This window comes from Xiphophorus maculatus, chromosome 12, assembly GCF_002775205.1.
Source record: "Xiphophorus maculatus strain JP 163 A chromosome 12, X_maculatus-5.0-male, whole genome shotgun sequence".
NCBI classification, from domain to species: Eukaryota; Metazoa; Chordata; class Actinopteri; order Cyprinodontiformes; family Poeciliidae; genus Xiphophorus; species Xiphophorus maculatus.
In genome coordinates, this window is record NC_036454.1 from 4,480,206 (window position 1) to 4,495,365 (window position 15,160).

Here is a 15,160-nt window from a genome sequence, read left to right on the forward strand (position 1 = left end):
TGAACTCATGAAGGAAGTCTGCATCAGTAAAGCGCATTACATCACAATCCCTCCACAAACAGACTTATTTAGTCAGTGGTTCCCAAACACCTAATAGTTGTTTTTTTTTTTAGCTTCCTTCGTCTTGCTATGACGTCAACGTTCTTAATCTGCGAATGACGGTCGCAAACCAGTCACACACTTCATTTCCTTCGTCGTCTTGTAAAATCGATCCCCAGACGGCGGCATCCATTACTTCCGTAAACACCGCGCTGCTGTGACGTCAAAACGTTCTTCTGCGCATGCGGGTCGCTCCTTCACACAGAAAATGGGAGCAAAAAGATTTGCAAGCCAACTTGGAATGAATGAAGACTTAGACACACCACTGAAGGTATAGTATTTTTAATGAACGTCTATTGAAATGTCATGGCAGAGTTGTAAAAGACATCCCCACCCCCCAAAAAACACCCCCACCCCCCAAAAACATCCTCAACCCCCAAAAACATCCCCAACCCCCAAAAACACCCCCACCCCAAAGTAGCAGTCAGTCTGTAATAATAGCAAATGCTTCGTTCAAGTCAAATCCTTCACACGGCAGCGAAATAAAACCCACCAATCAACTCCAAACGATTTAATGGCAGCTCAAACAAACCTTTAAAAATACAAACCAATGGATCTTTTTTTTCTTTATTTAGTTTTCCTTTTTTAAAACTACACAGTTAAAGATTTATACTGATCAAAACATACAGAGTGAAGAAGTTCCACTGGAGACAACTCAAACAAGATTAGTGTCTGATAGAAACATTAATTTTACAATAAAAATATCTGCACAAAAACATCCCAAAAAAAAAATTAAAAAGGAAAATAAAGGGTAACGCAAAAAAATATATCGAAATGTTTGCTTTTCGTCTTTTATTACAGTCACAGATCACACAGCTGTTGCAACAAATCTCTTAAAATTTACAGAAATGATAAGGTCGCCCCCATCCCGTTCTCACCCCCCACCCACAGAGCTGACTGTGTTCATCTTTAAGAGCGTATACTGCGATTACAACGGATTCCCGACTAAACAAAAGCTGCACATCAAAATCTTGGATATCGAGACTATCAAAAAAGGCACAAACAGACAAGGTTGCACAAAGAACTCAGCTGAAGCTTTTTTTTTTATTTATCATTTTTAATTTGTCCTCTTTTTATACAACTAATCCCACTAAAAGGTTTCCAGTGCCCTTTAAAAGTTCCCATCCCCACTCCCTGCTCCGCTTCTCAAAGAAAGAAAGAAAACTATCTACAGGCATGTCAAGTCCTGGCAGGCACCTCGGATTACAAGTCCCATCCCAACCACCGGAGAAGCAAGTGCATTTCATCATAACGGAGACGGACGCGTGTGTGCAGCGAGCGTGACGAGCGCTGGGATTAAATCTGCAAAGTGCAAAAAAAACAAAAAAAGCAACGTTTTGGTCATCGTTTCGTGTCGACAGATGGGTTAAACCTCTGCTGGAGTCGAAATGTAGACATATATTTAAACTGGGAGTGAAGAGGTGGTTCATAGCATCAACTTTAAGGTTAAAATTTTAGCTAAAATTATTTTAAAGATAAATGTGTTGCAGGTTAGGTTTTTGATCTGTGCTAAATTTTCTGTTTTATTAAACCCAATCAGGGATTTTTGCAACCATCTCAGACCATAACTATAAGTTTTAAACTGATAACGATGTAAAGAGATTGAGTTTTTCCTAAAATGGTATATTACGGAAGTCCATTTGTGCCACTATTAAATCAAAACATTGACTAAATGCGATGCAGCTAGCCAAGATTGTGATCTGTGCTGCATTTTTTGTTTCATTAAACCCAATCAACCATTTTTATTTACATTTTAAACTGAATGTGGAGTTTTCCTAATATGGTATTACGGAAGCCCATTTGTGCCACTGTAATAATTGAATTCAAAGTTTTGACTAATTTATGACATAACTAGTTAGATTTTTAATATGTGATGCTTTTCTTTTCTTAAAACAGGAATTTTTATATAAGCTTTAAACTGAATGATTTAAAGAAATCGAGCTCTAATATGGTATATTACAGAAATCCATTTGTGCCATTATTAAATCCAAATTGTGGCCATTTACAATGCGTATGGTTAGATTTTTTTTTTATCTGTGCTCCATTTTTTGTTTTATTAAACTCAATCAGGCATTTTTATATCAGTTTTAAACTTATAATGATGTAAAGAAATTATGTTTTTTATAATATGCTATTACGGAAGCCCATCTGTGCCACTGTAATAGCAATTAAATCCAAATTTATCCAAATCACAGTTTTTGATCCGTGATGCATGTTTTGTTTTATTAAACCCATCAGCCATCTTTATCCAAGTTTTAAACAGATAATGACGTAAGAAAGTGGAGATTTTGCTAATATGGCATTACGGAAGCCCATTTGTGCCACTGTAATAACAATCATATCCAAATTTTGACTAATTATGCTGTTATGGTAGCATAAACAGGTTTCCATAATTCCCTTTAGTCCAGCGCCCCTTTGCGGTCGATCTGCAGCGGTTTAATTTCCAACATGGCTACTGTGATGTAGGCGCGTCCGGACGCGATGACATCACAACCGGGTGTGGCCAGAGGTGCGGCTGACCAGCTATGGCTTGAGTGCGTCTGAGCGGCACTTTTACGTCCTCTTGTAAAGAGGAGTCACCCACAAAAATACAGTAAAAACAACCGATATACTTGACTGTAAGCTGTGTGAAGAATCCGGCGTTTATTTACGCTGAAAACGTAATTCCTCCCAACTTTAAACAAAATACAGCAGCTTGGCTTTTTTTGTTTTCTCTACTAAAGTCAAATACAACTTGTGTTTATAATGAAGAGAAAAATCTCCCAAAAAGCTGCTGAGTTTAAGCTGGGAAGAAGCAAATTATCCATATTTTTCTTCCTCTACTAGGATTTTATCCAAATATCTTACATTTTGCTGCATAATCTAAGTTTTAAATCCATCTGTGCAGTTTGGAGGTAATTTAATGACTAAAATCTCAGCTGTTATTTAAATATTTCCATAGATGCCCTAAAAGTTCTAGATAAATTGAAGCGGTGCAATAGTAACCCGTTTTTCCCCCATCAAAATATAATATGTGAAATAAAAGTATTTAATTTAACAGTCTTCAATCTGATCAAACACAAACGGTAAAGATATTCTTGACTTCCGCTGCAGTTATGCATGTTTTTCCTCAGATGCAGTTACACATGAGGTCCAACTGTTTGTAGAACTAAAATGTGCGATTTAAACGTGACGCAGGAGTAATATGTCGTCATGCTGTGCTTTAAATATTTTCCCAACATTTTAAACACAGATTTATCGTTACTGAGCATGCAGAGATTAAAATCTGCTCGTCGGACGGAGGGCGGGTACGTGGAAATAAAAACAGGGGGCGGAAAGCACCGAGTGTTTGGAAACCATTTTTACCACGAAATGATGAGGCGGCGGCGGCGAACTGGGCCGGTTTGTGTGGCACTTTTAACGTCGCTGTCTTTGTATACGGAGCTTTTTATAACAGTCATGCAAAAGGGCACAGTTTTCTTCTAACAAGGCGAGAGAGAGATCCACAAACACCGAAGAGGACAACAAAAGAATAATAATAATCATAATAATAGGAAAACAGAGGAGGGGAGAGGTGGAGGATTCTACGTGTCCCACCTCCTGGAAAATATGAAAATATCATACAAACTTGTGTGAAATCAACTTTTCCTTTATTTCCTCGTGGCTAAGGCAGAAACTTCCAATAAACCATACATATCTACACGTTTTAATGCCAATAAGAAATAAAAAAAGGGACTTTTTTCCTTTAGAAACTCATTAAATTCACTTCACCCTAAACAATAAAACATCTTAAGACTCTTCAGGCTTCATATATATATTTATATTTAGTTATATGCGGTGCCTTCTGTGTGAGTATGTTTGAGATTAAAATACAAGGTTTGATAAAATATACATCCTCGTCAAGTGATGGCTTGTGGCCAGTTAAAGTCTGGCTCATTCTGTCATAATTGCATAAATCAGGCGAGTTAAGTCGAATTTTTCTAAACGAGAGAAAGAAAAGACAAAAATCACTGCATCCTGTTGCAACAGTGAGATAAAAGGTAGGAAAACTCGTTTTGTTTTAATGATGGATGATTTTTTGTGTGCAAAGCAGCTGCACCAAAACAAAAAGTATCATTAAAAAAAGGTTTTAACTCAAATGCCATTTGAGACACACACATAAACACAAAAAAGTTGTTTATCTTGGCTTCAAAAAACAAAATTCACCCCCAAACTATGAGCTGTGATGTGACTCCCACCCCTCCGGTCCCCTTACCTCGCCTCTCCGCCGAGAGAGAGAGAAAGAAAGGAGAGACGGAGAATGACTGATTGATTCCTGACGCCGTTCCTGAGCAAAGTGGACTTGACGAAAGAAAAAGAAAACTGAAAAGAGAAACCGGAGGAATCCAGGTGGTGTGGAGAGGAGAGTTAAAAAACAATAAACAGAGCAAACCAAAACCCCAAAACAAAACAAAAAAAAATCACAGCAACAGAGTGGAGGCGGGGAGGAGCAGTGGCGACGCAGAAGCCTGTCCGCAGAATCTCCTGGAGGACGAAACAAAAACATTTTGGTTTTTTTGATGCTTCGCAGTGAAACGAGGCTGAAAACACAAAAAAATAGCAGAAAGATGGAGATCTGGAAGAAAGTCTTGATTAGCGCTGAAACGATTAATCAAATTAATCATGATTAATCGATTATTGAAATAATTAATTTTGTAACTGATTAACTGGAGTGTGCAGACTCAAAAAGTAAATTTACTGAAAGAACAAGAAACTCTGAGCCAATTTTGTACCAAAACTTACGTCTTCATTTTGCATTTAGATAAAAAAAATAACTTCTTTGTAAACATGTTTTATCCAAAACATCCAGTTTTAGCTTCACCTATTAATCATATTTTGCTGTCCAATTATTGATTAGTTAACTGAAACAACACTCAGCAGATCAGACCTACACTGCACTGACGTTAAGTGAAGCAGAAATATATTGAGTATTTATTTTGTATTGTTTTTAGCTGCAGATGCATCCTTTGTATTAATAATCAGATGCTCTCTAAAAGAATGGTGTTTAAAAAAATTATTTAATCCAATATTCTAATGCATTTTTAATTTTATATAAAATGTAACTAGAATTTTGTGCTTTTTAATCCTCATTGATCTCGAAGGCTTTACAAATAAAATAAAATGGTCTTAAATGGTTAAATAAAAAATAAGCAGAATTTTTATTTGAATCGATTAATAAAAAGGTTCTTTATAAGAATTTTTATTTAGAGACAGAATGTGAATCAGGTGACTCTAAAATGCATAATGTCTATGGTTCCTGCACAGTTTTGGCCTGATTGCTGCTCTCAGTATTTTTAGCAAACTGGCCTTTATTCTGAGTCTGTTTACTCCAGTTAACGATTAATCGATTACTAAATACTCGATCCTCTCAATAACCGATTAATCGTTTCAGCCATATTTTCAAATTGAACCGAATCTTACTTCAGAAAGTTTTCATGCTCCACAAATCTGAAACAAACTTCCAGAAAACTTAGAAACTGCTGAAACACTGAGTTCCTTAGAATCAAGGCTAACAACCCAAATACTCAATCAATACCTTTGATTAGTAGAAAATTATCCACATATCTGATATGTGAATATCTGTCAATATATACATTTTTTTAACAGAATTTGAACAGGAGAAGCTCAACTTGTGTTCTGATTAGAACATTTTTACAGACACAGAAGGGTTTTATTATTATTTTCTTAAAAAAAAGGGTTTTATTTTATTTTCTTAAATAAAAGTGTTTTATTTTATTTTTTATCTTAAATGCATAATGTTTTCAGCTTTTGCACAGTTTTAATTAACTACAGCTCTGAGTGTTTTAGCCAACTGGCCTTTATTTTGAGTCTCAAACTGAACAGGCCTTCCTCCAGAGCTCCTTTCGGAGGCAACAAACCGGGTCTGCGGTACCTGAGAGCCGTTAGGACCTGAAGCCGGGCTGGAACCGAGCCGTTTCTTCGAAGATGAGCTCCTTCAGCGTCTCTTTGGGCAGGTCGTCCAGCTCCATGTCGAACTTGAACGGAGCCTCGGCGGTGGGCTTCGCGGGACAACAGAGGGGACGGCGTTAAAACCCGCGGGCGGTAACCATAGAAACAAAAGCGGCAGGGCGAGGGCGCCTCACCTCGTCCGTCGGGTCGTAATATTGCTCCAGGTAAGGGTGGGCCAGGGCCTCCTCCACCTCGATCCTCTTGTGAGGGTTAAAGGTCAGCATTCTGTCCAGAAGGTCCAGAGCTGCAGCACAAAGTCAGCATTTAACACCACGAGTTGATGCAGGGGAACACTAGAGGGCGCCATCACATCCTCAAACTAAACCGTTTATGTCGCTCAGCAGATAAACACAGATTTTGTTTGCAGGAAGCTGATGAGAAAACTGGATTTTCCTGCTGATTAGTTACTTTCTGCATCTGGCAGGAAGAGCTTCAGAGAATAAACTGAAAAACATCACAGAAAAATAATCTGAAGCACTGAAATGGTGAGGATGCAACTTTTATAGAGTTTTTCTAAAAATAAAAAAAATACGTTTAAATTTGTTATTTTAACATCAAAATCATAAGTTTTCCATAAAGATATCTGAGATTTCCTTTCAGCTCATACAGAAAAAAAACTGAATTAACTTAAAATGTTTATTTTTTGAAACAGACATTAATGTAATGAATTACAAATGTATTTAATAACTCTGCACCAGTACATACAAACAGCTTCACAAGCTTGGTCAAACATGTAAAACAACTTTAATCTGTTCAGTCGGTGCATTTAGAAATATAAAAACTAATAATTTAAAATAATAAAGAAACTGACAAAAACAACAAAGTGACTATCAATAAACTGCAACAAATAGGCCTGTCAAAAGAAGCAATAAATCAATGAATTGCATTATAAATTAAAAAACTAAATTTTTATTGCCACAAATTCTTATTTTTTTCTCTTTCTACCAAAAAGTGGATGATAAAAGTCTTCAGTCTGCTGTTTTGGTCTCAACTAAACCTTATTTTGAAGGACAGTTTTGTTCACAGAGACTTCATAATTAATTTTATTTGTTGTTTCTGTTTTGTTTATAAATGTCTTCCAGTGCTAAATGTTCATTAGAATTTAAAGTTTACTAATCTTTGAAAATGTGTTCTTGCATTATTATGTCAATACCATCATATAACCTGGGAACGGTCTCAAAAGAACCGTTTTCAGAACCTTTATCGTGGTAAGTTCTGGGACAATTTATTGTGACCAGATGAGCAACAAATCTTCTTTCAAATGTTTCAGAAATAAATAAGAAAACATAGAATTAGACTGAATAGATCTGTCCCTATGTCACCAAAACCAGACAGATTTTTTTCAGTATCTGGACGGATAAAGATATTAACGTGGGATTGGTGCAGCTCTAGTTTTCCAGTGCCTGGTTTATTTGTCAACATTTCTGATTAATTTGTTAAAATCTTGTGGACAAAGCGGCGCGCCCTCTGACCTTTACTGTCGGCGTTGGGGAACAGGCGGTTCCACGGCACTTTGCAGCGCACCGGCAGCGACAGCAGGTAGTTCCTGGCCTTGAGGTTGATGATGCAGTTGAGGTCTTCCTGGCTGGGGGAGCCCAGGATCCCTGAACGCAAACGTTTGTTTTAAAGATGGACGCTACATCAAAGATGTCCGACTCAAACTTTTCAACTTTCTAAGAGGAGAAAAGACAGATGGCTGAAGCCGTATTTGGTCTAACACAGAGAGACTCAGAGTCTGACTGGATAAGGGCAGCATTGTCCGACCAGCTGCTCCTGGTGACAGAGTGTGAAACCCTGAATGTTGGAGCTTTTTAGAAGGATTAAAGATTAAACTATTGGATTAATTCAGCTGAAATATTCTTCATTTGCAACAAAACGAAAACACCATCACTTCTTTTCCAGTTAGAAACAAATGATCAGGTGATGGACCTGAACCTTCAGAGCCACATAAAGACAGTTACAAAATCAGCCTTCTGTCACCTGAGGAACATTTCCTGGATTAAAGATCTAGAGAAACTCATCCATGTGTTAATCTTTAAAATACTGTTAGTTTATAAATCACAGAACGGCTTAGCACTAAAAAACATAACATAAATTACAGGTAACTTTTCAGCAAAATATAGGAGCTTGTTTTAAGTCAATAATTCTTTAATATTGATACAAAAAGTCCTTGTTCCATTTGCAGATTATTTCACCTGTAACAAGACATTTTCAAAGTACTTTTTCATAAATACTAAGGAATTATTGACTTAAAGAAGCTCATATTTAAAAGTTGATTGTACGTTAGTACACTTGAAATGAGACAAAACTAAGATATTTGTACAAGAACTAGACAGAAAAATACTTGGTAAGATTTTGTATTTTTCCAGTGAAGCTCAACTATGCCATAAGTTCTGGATAGAAAATATTTACAAAGATGATTTTTTTCATCTAAAATATAAAATTAATATATTTTTTGTATAGATTTTTCTTAATTACTACTCTGAGTGTGTTGTTACTTTAGCAAATTACATGTTTTAGAGTCTGTACTCTTAGAGATTATTCGATTACTAGATTAGTTGGCAAATATTTCAGTATTTGAATAATCGCGATTAATCGGTTCAGACAGACTGTCTTCTGAAATGTACATATTGAGCAACATTTCATTGCCAGGCTCCAATAATAATGAAGTAAATACAAATAAAAGTGTTCATGTAAATATGTATAATAAAAAGATAGCAAAAGATAATAAAAAGACAGTCCTAAAACATTATAACAGCCATCGACAGCCATTTTTATATTTTCCAGCATGTAAAACATAAAACCAGTTTCATTTTAACAGCCTGAATATAAAATTTTAAGCCTAAAGCAAAATTTCTTCACAGGTTTGTGGAGCCGACTGAACCTCTGGAGGTAAAGACGCACAATCAAGCCAACAACCAGTCTTTGTTTAGGTTTGAAAACTGTTAAACCATCACAAAAGAGAACGAAATAATTCAGTGATCCAGTTTTTGAGGCTGGATGTAGGAAGCATATTTACCCAGGATGTGGTTGAGCTGATCCAGGTAGTGCTTCCCAGGGAAGATTGGCCTGTTTGACAGCATCTCAGCCAGGATGCAGCCCACCGACCAGATGTCTATGGACTTGGTGTAGCCCTGAAAACGACACCGTCAAGATCAAAATATTTACAATCCGTTTACTAAAAACATATGGAACAACACTCCGCTTTGTAACCATCAATGCAGTGATTAAAAAAAAAATTACATTTACGCTACATTAATGCACAGATTAATAACAGCAAAGTGACAAAAAATTAAAAATTCAAAAGTCAAAAACAGCGACAATATTTTTTACATTTTTAATGTAAGTTTTACATTTTCTTCCAGAACCAAAGTTTTTAGTTAAAGAAAACCTAAATTTATAATTGTAGTTAATAATGTCTTATCGTATTCTACATTCAACAGCAAAGGTGTATAAACTTAAATAAAATGTCTCTCACACCTCATATACCTGACTGCTCAGAGAACAAAACATTTAAAAAATCCCACAATTTCAATAACTTTGCTTAAAGTATGAAATAAAAGCCAATCTTTATCTCAGTTAAACAAATCAATAAGTTAGCAATAATAGATATTAATTACATTTAAACAATCCAAACAAATTGTAGGTAAATGACTCTCCTGCTTAAATTAAATGCTTAGAAAGTAAAACAAAAATCTCAAAATGTTCTAGTCAAGTTTTCCGTGAAATATTCACCAAAAGTTAGAATGTTTTGGTGATTCTAACTGAGCTAAAACAAGAAAAGTTTAGTCTGGTTTAACTTCATACAGCAAAAAAGTGTCTTTTTGTCAGGAGTATAAAAATATCTGGTTTCTACTATAAACAATGTTTTCCAAATTTAGCGTTTTAGTCAAACATTTGATTACACTTCAACACAAAACTGTGTAGTTTGAACATCAAGCACTTTCAAGGACTTTCCAAACCTAAAACTCAAGCAGTCGTATGAACACTGTTATTAAAACATATGGAATAAAATTCAGCTTCTTCACCATTTTTTAAATGGTTTTAAAATTAAAAAGGTGAATTTCTCTGTGAAACCTCACTCTGTTGCTCAAAAATAACTGCGCATTTGGTTTTGTTGAAACTAAAGTTTACTTCTCCATTTCTCTACAGTAGCATTACAAAACAAACAGTGAACACATCAGGGTGACGAAACAGCAGCCACATTATCATTATTATGAAAAATAAGCAGCTCAGACTCATCCTGCATGCTTCCTAACCGTGGAGGGAGAGTGAGCTGCGCGGTATTTTGAGTGTAGAAGAAGAAATCCGGCGGCTCACCTTGGAGTTGAGCATGATCTCTGGAGCTCTGTACCAACGCGTGGCGACATACTCTGTTAGGAAGCCGGTGTGGTCGTGGTCAGGATCCGCCACGCGAGCCAGACCGAAGTCACAGATCTGACAGGAAGACAACAGGACGCATGAAAATCAGCAGAAACAGAACCTTTGTTTAAATAAAACAAAATTATATTTGGATGTGTTCAAGTTTGACATCTTGTTTGAATTCACTGGATTTTATTATTTCATCTACAAATGTTTTTCTAGTTCAACTTTATTCCATCTTATATCTAGATGGAGTCAGAAGTTTATATTCCGGTGTGTCTCAAAACATTAGAATACTGCATAAAAGTGCAACACTTCTTGCCAGGCATCCCAGAAAGTGAAATTTTATGAAGAGATTCATTAAGCCTAGTGTACAATTATTTAACATGTTATTTGAAGGGGTGTGCATAAGACTGATAACGCCGCCATAAACATGAAGGAGTCTTCATATTTCTGTCTGTTGTCATCAAGTGTCATTTAGTAAATAATGAGATTTTTTCTGCAAAGTTGCATTAAAAGTAATTTAAAAGAGTCAACTTTACATTTGCATTTAAAGCTGTAAGTACTGCAATAAATATCCCTGATATTTATCTTAGATCCACACAGAGTTGGGTAGAGTACTCAAGTAGCTGTAATGTACTTATATTGATTACAAGTTAGACGGGAATGAGGTGAGAACTAGTTCTAGGCTTGTGGTTTGTTTATTGTCATCATAGCAACTCCATAGAAACTGTCTACCAAAATGGCTGCCAGTTACAAAGTTCAGAGAAGTGTAACGTCACATGAGAGCTATGTATTGGAGCTTTTATTTATCAAATTTGAACCAGGAGAAACTAAAAGCGAAACTTGACGGGTTCTGGTAAAAGTATTTTTTTTAATCTTAAATGCTAATTTTATTTTATTTTTTATATAGTTTTGACTTAATTACTGGGGTTAGTGTGTTCTTTCAGCAATTAGCCATTATATTTGAGTCTGTGTATTGTAGTTAAGGATGAATCAATAACTAAATTAGTTGACTATTACTTCAATTATTGATTAATCGCTTCAGGCCTAGCTTAAATACATTGGATTCAAATGTGTGGATCATTAAGGAGTTTCTGAAACATGCATGACAAAGTTTTTGATGTAATCCAGGTGTGTATTGACACAGCGACACGTAAAACACACACAGTTCAGCGAGGGTTTATGGAAACGGGTTTAGGAAGCCAGGAGAAGCTCGTAAGCGGCTTACTGACCAATTACCGGCAAGTTACGTCAGAGAGAAAGAAGAAGTCAGGACGTCTTTTCCGGTTTGTCTGGCGCTTAAAACGTCAGAGACCAACCTTGAGATCGCAGGTGGTGTTGAGGAGGAGGTTGGAGGGCTTCAGGTCGCGGTGCAGCACGTTGGCAGAGTGGATGTACTTGAGCCCTCGGAGGATCTGGTAGAGGAAGTAGCAGATGTGGTCGTTGCTCAGGTGTTGGGTCTTCAGGAGCTTGTAGAGGTCCGTCTCCATGAGATCCTGGACAATGTATCTGCACCGACCCAGGTTAAAGACTTTAAACATGTTTGGATTGTGGAAACTAAATGCTTTTCTGCAGGGAAAAGACAAAGAGTAAATTTCCACCAAAAAACCCTGAAATTTTGAGGATAATCAAGGAAGAAATTTTCAGGAACAAGAAAACTTCTGAGTTCCCAAAGATGAAAATGTGCAAAAAAACAACCTCAGACATTTTTAATATCAAACTCAGAAAATTTCAGCATGTTAAAAATTTATGACTTTTCAAATTTCAAAGTTTTCTCCTAGATTAATCTCAAAATAAATTTTTTTCTAAGTAAATGTTCAACTTTTCAAACTCAGAAAGTTTTTGTTTACAAAATTTCTCAGATTGATCTCCAAATGTCTGCAATTTTTCTAGCAATTTTTTTTTACTTTTTAACTGAAATTTCCACATTTTCTAGAAGATTTCTGAGTATATCAAAATTTCTGAGCTATTTGGCTTTAATTTACTCCTTTTTTGTGTCTACAACAACCTTGTCGACATGAAGATCATGTCTACGAACGGTCTCTGTCAGTCGAATTTATCAAGCTAATTTCCTTCTAATGTTAAAATGGAAAAGTTTGACCAGAAGAAGGCCGAAGGAAACGTCCTGCTGTGGAGGAGTTAGTTTTTATACTAAATGGATGTAATTATTATGAAATGGAGACTGAGAAAAAAAACTTTCTAAAAGTGGATGTTTTTGTAGAATCATCTGTGGGTTTGTAAAGGAGTTCTCCGTCCAGACGGTGTTTGGACTAGCCAGACATGAACCTAATAGAGAATCACTGAAGGAAGCTGAAAATCTGAATAAAACCTGAAACATCTGTTATAGATCTGAGTGGAATATCGGCCAAATCCCTGATGCAGCGTGGAAGAATTACATCTGTAAACAAAAGTTCCTGTACCAAATATTAGGCTCTGCTTTTCTATTGCATTAAATACTTATTTCATGCAAGTATTAAAACAAATATACATTATACAATGTGGTTTTCTGGGTCTGTTTTCTGATTTGATGCAAGTTACAGACCATTCTTTTTAAGTTCTGTGATTCCTCATTGATGCAGGATCACACAGTCTGCAAAGTGGACTGTTTTACTGCGGCTGTTGGGAAACAGTGAAGAGCATCTGAGGCAAATACATGGCGACAGGTGGCCATTATGTAATAAAAACACAAATGAACATCCCTGCTCAAACAAAAAGCCGGCCGAAGCTCGCCACTCTCCACGTTTCCTTAGAAAAACAGAAACGTAATAAACATCTTCAAAACGTGAGATTAGCATCGTAAAGTTCACAGCGGGCGCCAGGATACACGTCCTTCATCTGCTCGATGGACGGCGCCCGGATGATGTCGTTGATGCCGATGATGTTCTCGTGCTTGAAGCGCAGCAGGATTTTGATTTCTCTCAGGGTGCGCTGGCAGTAGGTCTGGTGCTCAAACGGGCTGATCTTTTTGATGGCCACGCGGAGCTTGTTGTCCCGGTCATAAGCAGAGCTGGATAAAAAAAAAAAAAGAAGAGAAAAGGAGAAAAGCCAAAGGTTAGATTAAAAGAAAATGAAAGAAAAAACATTTCATCCATCAAGTCATGTCAGGTTCAGCATCTTTACTCCTCCCACAATGACCCATTAAACTCATCTATATTATCAGCCTGGCAGGCCACCAGGCTTTATTTGCTCCACCAGGCTGAACGTCAATTTTAAGTCAGGGGTGTTTTAACTTTTTGCAAAGGGGGCCAAAAATTTCTAAGCTGAAAGTATTAACAATAAATAAAGCACATATTTTACATTTGCCTAAATATTTACAGTCATTTACCTTTTTGCGTTTATTATTTTCAGCTTTTTAAAAGTCTATAAAATGTTTTTAGTTTATTCCAAGCAACAAAAGTAAACATTTTCTTCTACAACAACCTTCGCTGTAATTGGCCACATGTAATGGTTGGGTGTGCCAAAGTTTGTTTTTGAGTAAAAACTTCCTGGATTATGAAATAAAAAAAAATTAAATGAATGCTAAGGGTCTAAAGGTCTTTGTGCTGAACTTAACATTTTCAAAATATAAACTTTCCACGGAAAATCTCATCCGGATGGCAATATTTGTGCCATTCTTGAATTGCAGTGAGGGGCCAAACAAAATGAATCCCAGGGCCGCAAATGGCCCCCGGGCTGCAGGTTGAACATCCATGTTTTAAGTCTTTTTTTTTTTTTTAAATATGCACCAGTAGCAGTTATAGCTGGTATATTTAATAAGATTTAAAAAACAAAACTTTAAAGGACTTTTTTCTTTAAATAGTAATTTCTGTATGTTTGTACTTTTGTAATGTAAACAAAATGTAGATTTTACTGTTTTCATGATGACCTACATAGAGAATATCTCCTACATCAATAATGACGTCTAAATTGGGGAATGAAATATGTTGGACTGATTAGTGACAGGAGAAATGTGAGTTTTGTGCAGAGGCAGCAGCGAGTCGCTGAGCTGCGAGACCAACGCCGCTTCCTTCCTGTGGTTTCCTGCTGGAAAGCTTTTAAACGAAAAACCAAATAGAACAGGAAATGTCAGGCTTCAATGTGCAGTTTACAAAAGCTAGTTAAGAGCTGATAACTAGTTCTTAACAATATTGACCTAAAGAAAAACCCAGCAAGTACAGCAATTCATTTTTTAAAGCATAATTTCATCCCCTCTACCTAAATAAAATAGCTTAAAATGATTTTAAATGTTACAGCTAGAGGAGTTTGAATGATATAAAAAAAGAAAGGAAAGGTGTGTGTGTTCTTTACAGGCCATGTTGAGTTCAGGCATTATCCTCTGGGAGATCTTTGATTTTCTGCTTACTCTGCATGCTTTTTGCCTTCTGTTGCAAAACTCTGCAGCAGCAACAGGATTTTTCTTCCCCAAAACGGGTACAGCTTGCATTTTTAAATGACTTCAAGTCAAGCTTATTGTAAAAGCAGCAAGTCACTATTTTACGTGCGTTTATTCGGGAACTAATGGAGATTTCACTGATCTGATCCCTGCAGGCTTGAACTTGTTCAGAGCAACTTACTTTTGAATTTTCACACAATTGCTTTACCAGAAATTTAAACAAAAGCTTCAGAATATTTTATTATTAAAAGAAAATTAATTTCCACATTTTTGGAGTCTTGAGGTTAGGGGCCGAACAAAATCATTTCAAGAGCCACACATGGCCCCCGAGCCACA

At 36.4% G+C, this 15,160-nt stretch overlaps 1 protein-coding gene across 1 annotated transcript in view; it reads right to left on the bottom strand.

The window, feature by feature from the left end:
- Nucleotides 1–595: 595 nt before the first annotated feature.
- Nucleotides 596–15,160, bottom strand: part of mapk1 (mitogen-activated protein kinase 1) — a 33,671-nt gene continuing 19,106 nt past the window's right edge. Inside the window, exons 2-9 of the mRNA XM_005813353.2 lie at nucleotides 13,277–13,459; nucleotides 11,772–11,961; nucleotides 10,408–10,524; nucleotides 9,107–9,221; nucleotides 7,560–7,691; nucleotides 6,222–6,331; nucleotides 6,011–6,137; nucleotides 596–4,602 (exon numbers count right to left, since the gene is read on the bottom strand). Of these exons, the coding sequence (XP_005813410.1) occupies nucleotides 6,021–6,137; nucleotides 6,222–6,331; nucleotides 7,560–7,691; nucleotides 9,107–9,221; nucleotides 10,408–10,524; nucleotides 11,772–11,961; nucleotides 13,277–13,459 (964 nt within the window). The 3' untranslated portion in view covers nucleotides 596–4,602; nucleotides 6,011–6,020. The remainder of the gene's footprint in view (nucleotides 4,603–6,010; nucleotides 6,138–6,221; nucleotides 6,332–7,559; nucleotides 7,692–9,106; nucleotides 9,222–10,407; nucleotides 10,525–11,771; nucleotides 11,962–13,276; nucleotides 13,460–15,160) is intronic.